Raw genomic sequence first — 15,438 nt, 5'->3', positions numbered from 1 at the left:
GTTTACTTTATGAACAGTCATTAGGTAACACAGTGTATTTGGTAAGTAAATTGGTAATGATTACATGATGTTCAATATGGTCTATAATGAACTAGAGACAGTGAAACGAATACTCTGTGAATTTAAACACAGGCATCTTTAAAAATGTGTTGACCTGTAGGTTAAATGCCATCAGTACTGGCCAGAGCCATCAGGAAGCTCATCATATGGGAATTTCCAGATCACTTGCCATTCAGAAGAAGGAAATCCTGCTTATGTCTTTCGAGAAATGACATTGACTAATCTGGAGGTAAAATTATATTTTTAAGTCTTAATGGGTAAAATCCTCACAGACTAGCTAAAACTTATTTAATTGGACTTTCTTTTCAACTTGGTGGCATATCCACATAAATAGAACTGTTTATTCTTCTGGAAGCCTTTGGAGAACTACTCATATTGCCATGTAGTTACCTAGTGTACATTCTGCTCTTCAACAAACCTTTTACTAGGAAAATATATTAGTTGGTTTTAAATCACATAGAACATGTATCATTTGTCTTAAAAGTCTTTACTGTTGTCTTTCATGCCATGGACAAAGAGAAGAGTAATTGACAAAGTTGAGAGATTCATTATTCATTCAATGTTTTCAAAACATGAGACAGTAGAGGTATTTCATTATTGCAACTGAAAATCTCTCTTTGTAGCGCCAAACAGTTCTTAATTCCAGATTGGAGAATATGTGCAAGTAGATGGAAGAGAAATCCTGCTGAGAGAAAGATGAATTGGGATTGGATACTATTTGTAAACAAGGATCATCTTGAACACGCATGGCATGATTTTCAGGGCACGAGTAGTTTTCAGAGCCTCCCCAGCTCAGATTTCCATCTCAGAAATTTTTTGAAATGAGTATCTGGAATTTAGTTGATGTACTCATTTCCTACTGTTTGGGTTACCAGATGAGGTGACAATTTTATGCCTTTTAGTCAATTTGCAGTAAAAATTCTTTGCCCTGTGTCCTGTTGAAACAATTGCTCATTTGTTATCAGCAGTGGAACCTCTATGAATGATGCTGTGCCCAGAGGTTGTTTAAAGTGCGGTAACTCCTGTTCTTTGAAATGCTGTTTTTACGTTGATTGTATCGCCTGTCCCCTCCACTAACCACGTGCAGATTATGTTGGTGATACTAGAGCAAGTAGTAGGAGGGAATGGAAGACAGTGATTCTGCATCTTACGTACAGTATGCTGGATAAAATTAAGAGGGGTAGATAGAGCCAAAACCATGCTGCTGTTCACGCAGGGTCTGCAGGAAAAGATTTACGTCTTAAAGTCCCTTCCCTACCCCAGTGGTGTCATTTGATCTAGTAGGGTAGTACCTCTTTCTGTTAAATTTGCTTTGCTAAAAATTTGAACACCTTGTTGTACATCTGTCTAGTATTCAGATAGATCATTGGTATCCTTGAACTGCTTTGCTTTTACATGGGGTGTAATACTTTTTTAACCTGTGGAGAGGTAAATATTTGTGGATTGCCTTTTTTGTTTGTAAGAAAGAAAATAAAGATAATCATAAAAATTCAGGATGAGCAATGATTATTATTAATAAAGTGCTGTATTACGGGTACAAGTTGCTGTAAATGTACCATTGATTTTTGTTATGTTTGGCTTTTTTTTTTTTACTGGGACCTGAATTACCTTTTGAATAAACTTCGTTTCTGGTTAGAAAGAGGAAAGCCGCCAACTCACCCAAATCCAGTATATAGCATGGCCTGATCATGGGGTTCCTGATGATTCCAGCGATTTCCTAGATTTTGTGTGTCTTGTGCGAAAGAAGAGGGCTGGCAGAGAAGAACCTGTGGTTGTTCATTGCAGGTATCCATTTTTTTCCAACTTTATGAAATCATCAAACTGAACTTATTTATTATCAAATAGGTTTTATGTGCTGAGTTATTGAAATAACCAGTTTCTGTATCTGCTTTGGGGATGACAGGAGAACTCAATATTTAAATGAAACAATTACCTGAAATTGTCATCATGTTTTAGTAAGTGAAATTTTGAGTATCTACATGCACTGATGTGTGCAGGGATTTTGTTGGTTTGATGGGTTTTTTGTTGGTTACAGTTTAAATGCTTGTGCCAGCAGTCTGCATAACAGTTGAAGGAGATGGCGAAAGAGACTTAGGAACCTTTTCCTCATGGTGACTATTCTACAGAATTCCAGAATTGCTGTGGAAATAATCCATAGCAGAAAATGTGGGTGGCATATGCAGTGATCAAATACAAGACACTTTCTTTCAAGTCTGCAGTCCTAGGCTACGTGATATTTTGATACATACAATCAGATGATGCATTTTTCTCAACAATTTACTTTTGTCATGAACTAAAATAACTTAACCAGTTTTTTATGTACACATGAAATTTTTTTTCTTGTGCAATAATTTCTAATAGCATTCTACCTTCATAGAACAAATTTAAAATCTTAATCCTTTAAAATACCTAATTAATAAACTATAACAATGCATAACGGCAAATGTCTTCAGGTGAACATGTGCTGTGCTAATTCTTAGTGAGTAGTTCTGTAAATAAAATTTGACCTCTCAATTCCAAAATAATCCCCAGACAGTCGGTGTTCCTGAGTCAGGTGTGCATTGTTCCTTTTTCAGAGAGCAGCTGAGAGGGGTAAAATCAGTTTAAAGACTCTCTGATCTACAAGTGAGATAGAAGTTTATTAAAGAAGATGAATGAAAAATGTTTTCTCTTTTTAACACTTTGTGTATCAGAAATTGTATTTAATTGGTTTTGCTCTCTTCTGCTTTATGCTGGTCAGGGTGAATCTTGTTAAGTAGGAAAACCAGTACCAGAATGCCACTGTCTTAGATCATGTTGTTCCTCAACTCCCATAATTGATAGAGTTCTGGCTGATATGGTTGTGAACCAGTGGTGAAAACATCAGCCAAATACAGCTTTTAAAATACAAAGCGTGCAAGGCTGCAGAGCCACTGGAACAACAACTTTGAGATGAAGAAAACTGCTCATACTCTCCAGTGAGGCATCAATTCTGTTTTGCACTGATAATTTCATTACCAACATTTTTAACAGTTGTGCTTCACAGAAGAGAGGGAGTATCACAGTTCAATGTAATTTACTTAATCGGCCCAACTTGGTGGCTGTTGGGAAGTATAACTGCATTCCAGTAGTGTGTCCAGCTGAGGAAGCACAGGGGTACGTGTGGTGTGTGCGCACTATTTTTAATGTCTGTTCAGTCTCAGGCAAGAGGGCATTAGTGTAACAAAATGGTGAAACTTTTTTTCAGAACTGAGCCACCAGCTTTAGCGTGAGGAATCCAAGTAGCTAGTAGAGCAGAGTTTTCTTTTGTACAGTACTGGTTTAAAAACAAACCAAAATAACCCCAGAGATTGTAAAAGCAACGAAGAACTTAAGTTGGAAAGTTTTTTTTGTTATGTTTCACTACTTAAAACATTGGTTTCCAAGCTTGTGTTAATGTGTTTGGTTTTATTTTTACAAGGCTCCTGCTAGTTTAGTTGAACTGTTCCTAATTTTTGTTCTAGATGAGATGGTGAGCCACCTGTCCTGTCCGTGCCCTTCATGCTTTTCCTGTCCTGTCTGTTCCTCTCCAACAGTCAATAATTTCTTTTTCCAAGCTGAAGAGTCCCAGCCTACCTGACATTTATTATATGGAAACTATCACACTTTCCATCATTGTTGTTGCCCTTATTTGAATCTTTTGAAGTTGTAAAATGGGTCATTAGGTTCTTTGACAGATACTGTTCCTGTTTGGATTCGATGAAGCGTTCTGCGTAGAAGTTCTATGCATATAAATTCTAGAACCATAAAATGCTATTCAAAAATTTATGTAACCAGCACAGTTACATCTTGTCAGAATTCTCATGACATCACTGAAATATATAGTAGCTTTAATGCCACCTTCTGGGCAAAGATTTAAAGTAGTAGTTCGGCCAGAAGTAATTTGAAGCTATGCTTCAAAATCAGAACAATTAGGTTTCAAGCTTCAGCTGTTTGTATTCTAGTTTAGAAGGAAACACTTTCATTTATTGACTGAAATACTAGTTATATGAGTTGAGATAAGGCTGGCATTTGAAAATATGGATTTGGGCCTGTATTAAGATATGGAGAAAACATTGGGTTTCTATTTCAGAAGTGTAACATAATTTTCTTGAATATGAAAAATTTTAATTTGAAACTAATTTTCAAGTTCAAGGTTTAAATATTCAGTCCTTGAGGATTGCTGCTTGTGGAAAGTGTGTGTATATGTAACACAATGCAGATAAATCTTTAGGTTTGTTTTATTTTTAAGCTAAAGATGATTCACGTAAGGCCTCCTAACAATTTTGCCATTGAGATGTACGCATGACAGTTCTTCCTTGTCTTGAAGGGGATTGCCATTATGTACTCATTTTCCATCTACACAAGTTAGATCTCTTTAATAGTAAGAAAATTACCATTATTGTCATCCTCCAAAGTTTCTAGTAATTGTTCTATTCCTTATTCTGAAATATGAAGAAATGAATCACTTCAAGACAATGAACATGGTTTTGTCAGATCAGCCCAACATTCCAGTAACAGTCATTCCAGTGATGGTTGAATTGACACGAAGTGCGCAGCATGCAGTGTATGCTACTAGGTATCTCTGTTTTGTTACTGTCTAGGTATTAGTATGGTTTATAATACCGCCTGAGGAAATACCTGTTTGTAAATTCTGCTCAGGTGAATGGCTGGGGTAAGACAGTCCCTCTTCAACGGACTGACAATCTGCACTGAGTGGTTTTTGCCCTGTTCAGGCAGCATGGATGCTTCCAGTGGCACTGACACAATCTGTCTAGCCCCTGCCCTAATAGTGTGGGAATCATAATGATCAATCCCAAGAATCCTTGAGAAGGAAGGTCTTTAAGTATGAACTATATTCCAGACACTGTTTAATTTACCATTTTGGGTTTTTTCTTGGTTTTTTCAGTGCTGGAATTGGACGGACAGGAGTTCTTATCACTATGGAGACAGCTATGTGTCTCATTGAGTGCAATCAGCCTGTTTATCCGTTAGATATAGTAAGAACCATGAGAGATCAAAGAGCCATGATGATCCAAACACCTGTGAGTATCATACTTGCTGTTCTGTGTTGCAGAAGAATAATTTCCTATTATATAGTCTTACCATTAGACAGATTTGTAATATACTTGCTGTTGGTCATATTGCAGAGAGGTCACCTTTATCCAGTGTAGCTGTAGCCTTGGCTCCAGGCAGGAATAAACTGCTAAGGCTATTGGAAAGGAACAAGGCTTTAAATTTCTACAAAGTAAACTTGCAAAAATCATCAGCTGTTTCAGGGATAGCTAGCAATTAATGTAAAAAAGATCAGTTTTCAGTAGGGTAAAAACTACTCAGTGGAGAAAGCAGGAGCCTAATTCCAGGTGTTAAGAATGGGAGTAGTATGAAAGGTAAACACAGAAAGAACCAAGACACAGAGGAAAAACCTTCAGTGATGCAATTCAGTGCTTTTCTATTGCCTTGATTGTAATGAAAACAAGCTTCAACTCTGCCCTGTATTGACTCAATTAAAGGGAAATAATCAGAGAAATAGTATTTTAAAAATTAGTGTAATTAAACCTGATGCAAGATATATTGAAGTAATTTTAAGGGTATTTAGTTTTAAAATAAATAACTTGCTTCCAGGATTCTTTTGGTGCACTCTTCACATTTTGCTGCATCTTGAGATGCTAGAATTCTTCCTGGATCTATAATGTTTTAGGTTTTTTAAGGTAATTGCAATGTTGCTTTAATGTGTTATGTTTCAGAATAATGTAGAACAGTTGACTTTAAAAAGTAAATAAACCCAGAAACTCTGTATCAGTCAGGTGGTTTGTATCTCTGAGGGCAGTTTGTGTTTACTTTCTTATAAGTTACCTAAAAAGGATCTGAAGAGGCTTAGACTCTTTTTTTTTCCAAGCTTTGACCAGTTCCAGGGTTTGTGGGTTTTTTTTAATCACTAATCAGCTGTATAGTTTTACTCATAGTATATAGCAGGGAAGGAGAAAAGACATTAGATCCAGTATGAAATCATTCCCACAGTTACCTGAAGGTAGTTACTCACTGTAGTAAAATTAACATGCCTGCTGCTGCTCCTCTACTGAAATTTGAATAAACTTTGTGCTCTTCAGAGCGTATTCAGACTGACAAAAGGTATAGATGGGGCTCCATTTCTAAGTCAGCACTGCTGTCTAGCATTTATGTTCACTAAAACAAAGATGTATTACTCGGCTAGCTCAGGAAGGATGAGGAAGGTGATGATACATCAGAAATTAATAAAGGCTGTCTCTTGCTGGTTTTGGTGACTATACAGTAGGAATAGCTTCTCTCTCCAGCACTCATAGAGAGGAATAGAGCTTTATTAGTGAAGGTAGGAGGTGCAGTGGTAAGGGTTTCAACTGTTTTTTCACAGTATGTTAAATGTCTTCTGGTCTTCTCCTTTATTTCTTAGAGAAACCAGAATTTTCAAGCTTCAGTGAAACGCAGGTGTTTACTGCATCAGAGGGAGACAGGATAATAAAAGACTTGACGTTATGTATCAGTGATTATGATACATTCTACATAACATCGAAGAAGCTTCTTTCTTATTTTAAGATTTAATAAATGTTAGCTGTTACAATTTCTATTTTGGCACACTCTTCCTGAGTTTGTATGCCCAGAAAGATTCAGTCAATGTCCACAAGATGGCTCTATGCAGAAGGCTCTGCTGAGCCTACTGCTTCAGGGAGAATTCAGTCTCCTTCAGGGAGTGCCAGAGGCAAAATACGTATTCTACACAAATACGTATAAACTTAACTATTGTAATACACATTCAACAATACAGTAAATAATGATTCTATTACTCATTCGGTTACTGTGCCTATTTAAGATCTGACATCACTAATTACTGCGCAGAGAGGTCTATTCCACGACACTGAAAAAGGCAGGCATACCGGCTTCCTGACCAGCATATACACCATTATGCAGTGTTCAGTTAGTTGTGGTGCTTCACAAAGCAGTGATTTTCATTTAATTTTATTTTCATTAGATTCTATTTTGATTACTGTTGGGGTTTATTAAACTATTATTTATTTCAAACAAAATATTAGTGACCTCTGTGTATGCAGGTTCTAGACTTGAACACTTTGCAGAGTTAGACATTATATAAAGTTGCGAAACTGGAATTCTAGCTTTAAAACATGAAACTGTTTTCTTTTTATCATTTTTTTTAACAGTAACATGCCAGAATTATTCTAAGTATGAAAAAGTGCTTTGAAACTATAGCTTCTGAGTCTAAGTGCAGGTCAGTGAAACTGCAGCAATGAAATGAAGAGCAGAATTACTAGATAGCTGGTGACGTACTGGTTTTGTGGGTATGACTTTTGGTTCTATATTTCAAAGTGCCGCTCGTCCTGTTCTTCTGTTGAGAAACAAGATGTTCTAATATAAAGTTCTTGTTGTTTTGTGGTTCCTACACTAACTTTAAGCACAGTTCTTGGCCTGTCATGAGAATGGGATGGGGTAGTCTTAGAGGCCTTCCAGATGACATGGTTCAATTATGTTTGTTTTTGATTTACTGACTCTACTTTCCCTTGCAGAGTCAATACAGATTTGTATGTGAAGCTATTTTGAAGGTGTATGAAGAAGGATTTATTAAACCTGTACAAGCATCACTGCATAAGTAAAGAGCAAAAACCCTAGGATATCAACTGGGGAATCCTGTCCTCTGTAATGAACTGGCAGCATTCTTTGTGCCATAATACTGCTTGCAGGAAACGATAGTGAAGTACAGCAAAGAATTGACAAAGGACTTTGAAAACTTCAGCACTGTTGCACTTTACGTTGAAACAAAATCAGTCTCTGAAACTCTTCTAACCTTCATCTGTTTGAAGACTTTATTTTCGTGCTTTGCTCCGAACAGACCATAAACTGAAAGAACTAATTGTGTTCAGGGTAATCTACGATATTTCATTGTAGTGCCATATACTGCGCTTCTGGTTGAATTGCTACAAACAAGGCTTGGAATTACTTCACTCTGTTTTACACCCATGTCTCTTAAAATGAAAAACAAATGAAAAAATACACTAAGCCATGGTCTTTTTCCAGTGCTAGGTTTATTTACTCTGTACAGACTCTCACTCTTTTATTTTTTACAACATTAGCAATATTGCCAATACTAGATAGATACACACTGCCTACTGATGCAGCACACTGTCCTACACCCTTACTAGAGACCAGCTGGTTGTTAGAGGAAAGCTGGCGTCTGTGTTAACCCAGCAGTAGCTGCATAATGCCCACTTACCAGCATCTTGTACAAAATAATAACAATAAAAAGAAAAAAAATAAACAGCATTTCTTTGACACAGCTTTGTGTGTCATACACTGGTGTATTCTGGTTCATGTGACTTAAGAGTACGTGATGGGAACTAGTGCATGCATTATGTCTTAACCCCTTAAGTGCCTTGAGACTTACAGCGTACACCCAGTGAAAGGCACTCATCATTCTGTGGGGGTGGTATTGTCCTGTCATATTTATCTTAATGGGTTCAGATTTTATAACCAGCCCTTGGTGCTTGGAATGTGTTACCGCAAGGGGTCATGGAAATACCATTCCCTCTTTCCTTTTACAAGTACCTGCGTGCTACTCTGTCGCAAAGCACCTCTGCCAACTTAATGAATGAGCGTTGTATGCTGCTGTGTTGTAATTATGTGAAAAATCTGACACATTCCTTCCAACTAGTAACTTACTAGCAGCTTACTATGAAATGCTGGTAAGTCATTAGAAGCTGATCCTTTGTTTTATCCTTTTATTGAAAATAGCTGTATTACTTGATTAGAACGTAACTCTTTGATAGCACTGATAATTAAGTTAAACTTCAGGTGTGATTTAATTCCATTATCTGATAACCAATTACTTTTTAAGTCCTCATAGTTGATTTCAAGCCGTGTTCGTACAGGTCTGCCTTTTATTTTTTAAGTGTCAGAGGGAGGGAAGGGGAGGAGAACACTATGAAGTTGTCCTAGAACTTTATTTTAATTCCATAATGACCCTGGTCACCTTCTGTTATGCTTGTGCAAAATTGTTCCAGTTGGTATGGGTTGCTTCTTATTTAAGTAGGTAGAAGATTTGTAAGAAATGTCTGTCTGATACAGTATCTGAGCTCATTCTGAAGGTACATAAATGTCCCCTTTTTTAAAATATTTTTCCAGCATAGGAGAAAGGAGTCAGGAGCAAGGTATCCGGTGTAATATACTGTTAGAAAAAAAAAAAATTGGTCACGTCTTTGACTGCCCTGTGACAACATAACTTCGTGCCCTCTATTTAAAAGTTTTAATTTATTGTATTGGTTTCCTGAAAATGTTTATCGAGTAAATTTTGTTGTAAGCTATATAGAGCATTGAATTAAAATGGGAAGTTCTATGCTAAATAATTTTTAACTATTGCAGAATTATATTATATAATATAATATACTGTGTTCTATGGACATTTGAAATAGATCAGCCATGAACTATTAAGTGAAAAGGGATTCAGGCAAAGTGAAATCCTGGCTTATGACTCAGTAATAAATGTGAACCACAATGCCAAATGGAAGATAGAGTTTTAAATATTTTTAGAAAACAAAATAATATTAGGTGGCCTGTGGCCCTGTTACTTATATTTCTAGATTTGATGCTTAAATCAATATTACCCCTCAGTGAAAAATGAATATTATAAGAATCTCTGGATCTGATAAACTGAAAAAGAGTAATAAGGTAGCTTTAATCTCAGTTTTATTTTAAGCCATTGCAATAAGAGAAAATTCTTCTTTAGGGAAGTCTAAGCTTTAACTTCCATGTGACAGACTATTAGCTGAGATGCTGGCTAGTTGGAATGTTATTTTAAACTCCGCACTTAATGTCTAAAAATTTAAAATACTTCCTTTATTTTGAAATAAATTTTCTTCATGGTCAGGTTGTAAATGAAAATAACATTTGCCCTTTTTTCTGAGGGAAATGAGAAATGGAGTTTGTAGCAACATTATATAATGTTGGGATGTCACATATTTAAATATTCTTACATAAAATTGCCAAAGCAGCTTGAGTTCAAGAGACCCATTTATACCACAAGTAAGTGTGGGGTTTTTATTGGTCATCTGTCATTACTGTTTTGATTACAAATGCAGGCAAGAATAATAGGTCTCTTCAAAATCTTCCTCTGCACTGACTTAAGCTGATTTGTTGTGTAATAACTAGTTGCACTGGGAAAAAGTGGAACAGAGTAACCACTCTTAGGTAATTGGGCATCAGCGACTCAGTGGCTTTTTGGCTTCTCCAAAGCCAGGTAACCAAAAACCGCTTAGGAAAGAGAATAGTGTTGAAGCCTTTCTGCACCATAACCCATTTGTCAGATGTTTCTACCTGTTGTGGTATAAATGGCCTTCAAAATATTTTTATATGGCCAAAAAAAAGCAAAACTGCTGAATATTTTACTTTGAGTTATGAAGATCTGTATCATCCTTGAGAGTTTTTTAAAGAAGTTTTTTGTATGTTTCATGCTGTACAAAACATGAATGTATCTTTCAGACATAATGACCTATAGACCTATACGTGATTGGTGTTATGACTGTTGGATTTTATGAATAATTATTTTCATACCATTTGATTAAGGAAAAATGGTGGGTGGGTCTGGGAAACAGTATGTTTGTAACGCTTCCATGGTATGAATCCAGTTAAAAGACAAGTTTTCATTGTAAATAAGAGCAATATTATGACAGATTTGTGCCAATATATAATGTTAAGACTTTTGTTTTCCCTCTAGGTTTGGATTGAAAACTACACAACCATCACTTCTTTAAAGTGGATTTGAAGGGGTTTTTTAGTAGAAAGACATGGGGCTCTAGCAGGGGCTTCGAGTGTTTCGGGGGCATTTTTTACTTTTGCTAAATATGAAATAAGATACAGGTATTGTTTAATACACCGCCTACAGATTGTCAGCCAATCCACTTTGAGAAATACTGCTTTAGATACCAGATAACTGAGAGCAGAAGAATTCATTTATCCTGAATTTGGAAGCATTTGGTATTTTAAATGACTTGCAGGTCTGAAGCAGGAAAATACTGCTTTTATGCATTTCATTTATATATTCTCTCCCAGTTATGAAAAAAAAACTAATTTTTAAAATTTTTCTCTCTACATTTAATGCTAGCTGTCGTTTCTTCCACATTTCTCTGTTAAATCTTGAAAGCTTATGTCCCATATAGATAAAGCAATAACACTTCTTCTACAATATCTGATTACAGTCTGGCACGCCATCTATTAGAGAGAGGGTGAGAAAGCAGTTGGGAGAATAAGGAACATGAGGAGTTCGTTATGGAACCTGTGTAGCTGCCAACTTTCCGCGGAGACCTTCCAAAAAGCTTCATAGAAGGGCCAAAATGCAGCAGACCTGCTGCAGTTGCACTGTCCAGGGAGACGGGAGGTAGGAAAGGTGTGGCACAAAGATGCTGGAGCTCCAGGTATGCGGTGGAGCTGAATTATGTGACTTCTTTATGCTTCTGAAGTGTGTGTGCAGGTGTGTGGGCGATGTTTGATGGCTCAGAGAATTTGCATGAGCATGAAAATACCAATCCACCAATTTCCAAGCAAAAGCAGGTTGTCCAATAGATTTGCTGTAGTTTTAACTGTAGAGCCGCTGTGCAGGTAACCCTCAGCCGTGAGGATAAAGGGAGAGATTGGGTTATGGTGTAGATTAAAATTTGGCATATTTGGACTTCCACAGAGTGCGGGATTGGTGCCCTCTAATGTCACTTGCAGGCTTTCTGTAGCTCACACCTCAGGTCCCCAGTTGGCTTGGTGTATTTGCTAATTTAAGTACCCACCTTTTTGTCTTGAGACTGGAAAAGCTCTTTTCTATTGCTACTTCTTAGTGCTAGGAGCCAGTATCAAGATCTAGTAAAAAGATATTCATTGATTAGACATGGAAATTGCAGAGGTTGTAGTTTGTGGTGGTTGGGAAGCTGTTGCAAGGAGAAAAGGGTTGGTTTGGTTCAGTGTAACTGTTCTGTCCAGTCTCTTGTTAGCCCACTGCAGTTACAAATTGAACTGTTTGTTGTTGTTTAGCAGCCTGCAGAGCTGCTAAACTCATCCCCACTTCATCCCTGATGGATTTTACCTCTGTGCTAGCTGCTACCGTGAGTGTGCATTTTTTCAGTTCGTAGGGTGTCTCCAGTTGCAAATTTTTAACTGGTGCATAAGCTGTAAGCTCTGGCATGTTTAGCTTATTGAGAGCTCAAAGTAAAAATTTGAGATAAATCACTTTTTTGGAAAAATGCTGAAATTTTCAGTTAAAGAATTTTGGACTTTCTGATTTCTTTGAACGAGCAGCCTCAAAAAAAAAAAAAAAACCAAAAGCCACTAAAATATTTATCACTGTAGTCTGCTACAGCATGAACTCTGGTTTCAGGGACTGGCTGACAGTTTATTGGTTGTGTTACTTCGTATTTAGCAAGCTTAAAGGGCAACTTTCTTTCCAAGTGTTTTGATGTTTGAATAGCAGCACTTTATCTCATGCTTACTACTGACTGAACTATTGGACAAAATAAATTGGGTTTGGAGAGAGATGCTTAATGGGTTTCTGTGCAGAGATGACTCGGATTACACCCTGGTACGAATGCTTTCCGTTGTTCTAAGCATTTCTGGTTTATTCTTCGTGTGTTTCTGAGGGACTTTGAGAAAAAAAGATGATAATAATTCTATCATCTCAATTTTCCTGTCTTAAAAAGAATATAAAGCTTTCATTTGGGAAAAAAAGAAGTAAAAAAAAAAAAGGTGCCAATAGAAACTACAGGGTACTTGTAAATTTATCTCTGTGATCTCTCTCAGCTAGCTGCAGATTAGCTATGTTTACTGTAAATGTTTATGCTGAGCATTGTTTTTAACAGTAGATCAATTACCTGGAAATCAGTATTTTTTTTTTACTTAACTTATTTGAATTTTGATAACTAAAGATAATGCACAACAAAGTTTAAAGTTGTCACCCTTCTCCTCCTAGGCCAGGGGCCCAAGACACGAGCGAAAGGGTTAAACAGTTTACATTAAGCTGTTGTTTTCTTTAACTAGACTGTATCCACAAAGACTAGCCTATAAATGATCCAGTGCAATTTTCTCAGTACTTTGGGGCACCACAGTAACAACCCATAGTAATCTTGCAGGAAAATTAAGGTAAGAAAACGAAGGTTTTTATTTTATCCAGTGCATCCAGATTTGTTTTCCATTCGGTTTGTTTACCAGTGATCCCATTTTAACCAGGCAATTTGTCAGGGCTGTTTGTGTGAGGTTTGGGTTTTTTCTGTAACAGGTGCTATTCTATGTGTAAATACAAAGGGAAGAATATTATTTAGATCATTATTAACAATCAGATGGTGGCAATATATTTTGCTAGTTACTTCTGGTAATTAATTTGCATTTCCAGCTGTGGCTTTCAGTTGTCAAATTTCATCTCAGTTTTATACTGCTGAATGATGGACTGCAAGTGTGAAGCAAATCATCTCAGAGTTGAATAGCTCTTTTTTGTTTAGACTAACTCTTGTGTATCTTTGTTAATCTTGGGGGGATGGAAAAGTTCTTCCCGCAAGTAGACTTTTGCCTATACATTTGTTTAAAAGCACATGAGGGGGAGAAAACAAACAAACAAACAAGAACCCACAGAACCTAACCACAACACCTTGGCTAAACAGCCGGGGTGGTTGATCGCAAATGATGGAAACTTGAAATTGGTCAACACTGGACAATGTGAAAATAAATTCAGCTTTTGTCACTGCAGCTACTGTATGCTTTAAAGGGCCTTATGTATTTGTCCTCGTTTTGATAAAATGAAATTTCTTGCCGTTACAATGACACACTAACTTCTACTGAAAACCAGCAGTTCCCAGGATAAATATGCTAATTAACATTTAACAAGTCTTGTTTTAGTCTTAAGTAAAATTTCATTCTATTATGTGAAAAAATGCTGTTATGCATATTTTGTGGATATATTTAATTTCAGTTGACAAATAGTTGTCTAGGTACAGACTTGAAAATATATATATAGTTTACTTGTGGATCTTAATTGTTTAATTGCAAAATAAAGATGTGCTTTAGTAATTTAAAGTTTAATTTTTTTTGCGATTTTCTTGCTACTCTACACATGGGTTTTCTGTGCTGGTTTTATATGCTTCTGATGCCAGATAATATTTGTCTTGTGTTTAATTGTTGACATTATATGCCATAAATACAGCCCTATGGATTAAGCAATAGATGAGGATGCTAAATTGTCAGGAATTCAGTTGCTTTGGCTACAGAAGCAGCATGAGGGTATCGGCCAAAGTATTTTTTAATCTGAAAATATGAAGTACAGGTTTTGCGCTAATGGAAGAATAACTCTCATCTTTTTATATGGCAAGGGTGTGGAGGCAGCGTTCAATAGAGGTTATAGTCTGCTGGTGGGCAGGAAAGAACAAAAATTCCAGCTGGAAGCTTGTGATGAAATCTTTGCTGCCAAAATGTATGGGGATGTTCAAAGCAGAAGTAGAAGAGGATGGAAAGGACTTGAGGCAAGACAAAAATCTCAGGAGGGCTAATGGTCTGAGAAAAGAGAGATATCTGTATGTTCTTAATTTGACCTGTTAACGTAGGACCTCAGCATGAGGATGAGGTGTTTGAAGTACAGAACTACTGGGGAAGACATTCAAGGAGAGAAACAGGAGTAAGAAGAGGTATTAAGTGGGAAGAGATTGGTTTAAACTGGGTGGAAGACCAGCCGGATAGCGCAGTTGCGGGTGTACGCGTGGAGAGCGCCCGAGCAGCGCGCGGCGCGGGAGGCGTAGGATGCACCTGCCTGGAGAGCAGCGAGGGGCTGGCGGGAGGTAGGAAGAGCAAAAGCGTTTGCATCGCTGACGCTGGGAATAACGGAGGTTTTGGTGGCGACAGGGGAGTGTCTTGTGCGTGGCAGAGTGGAAAGAACTTCACTTTGAGGTTGAGTATTGGCAACTTGGGGACAACCTCTAGGAATCGGGTGACTTTCCAGAATGCTTTGTCTGACAGAAAAATGTGAATTGGTGTAGACTAATGCAAGGAGGCGACCACTGATGTGACCGCAACCTCTGCTACAACCAGACCGTGCCTGTGTCGGCAGAGACCACCAGAGCACGGGCTGCGCGGTGTGGCCGCACCCGTTCGGGCGTGGAAACACCCGCAGCGTTGCCCCGCACGTGGTTCTACCTTGTGTGCCCGATCGCTGCGGTTGCCCCTCGGGTTTCTGAGCTCCTCGCAGAAACTCCTGACCTTTGGCGAGGCAGTTCGAAAGCCACCGCGCTTCGTTCGAGGGGTCCTGCTCGGCCCGGCGTCACCGTTGTCCCCTCGGGCCCTCCCTGACGGTGTGTCCTCGCCCCGGGCCCCGCGCCGCGC

The 15,438-nt window shown here is 37.7% G+C and overlaps 1 protein-coding gene across 1 annotated transcript in view; it reads left to right on the top strand.

Annotated features, from left to right (window-relative positions):
• The window catches only part of PTPN4 (protein tyrosine phosphatase, non-receptor type 4 (megakaryocyte)), a 79,142-nt gene extending 70,787 nt beyond the window's left edge, over nucleotides 1-8,355 (top strand). The window contains exons 24-27 of the mRNA XM_010161103.1: nucleotides 161-289; nucleotides 1,697-1,845; nucleotides 4,967-5,102; nucleotides 7,614-8,355. Of these exons, the coding sequence (XP_010159405.1) occupies nucleotides 161-289; nucleotides 1,697-1,845; nucleotides 4,967-5,102; nucleotides 7,614-7,700 (501 nt within the window). The 3' untranslated portion in view covers nucleotides 7,701-8,355. The remainder of the gene's footprint in view (nucleotides 1-160; nucleotides 290-1,696; nucleotides 1,846-4,966; nucleotides 5,103-7,613) is intronic.
• The last annotated feature ends 7,083 nt before the right edge of the window (nucleotides 8,356-15,438 follow it).

The sequence above is a fragment of the Eurypyga helias genome, unplaced genomic scaffold, assembly GCF_000690775.1.
Source record: "Eurypyga helias isolate BGI_N326 unplaced genomic scaffold, ASM69077v1 scaffold9801, whole genome shotgun sequence".
NCBI lineage: Eukaryota > Metazoa > Chordata > Aves > Eurypygiformes > Eurypygidae > Eurypyga > Eurypyga helias.
The sequence above is the reverse complement of the archived record's forward strand: the minus strand, read 5'-3'. Positions and strand labels throughout refer to the sequence as shown.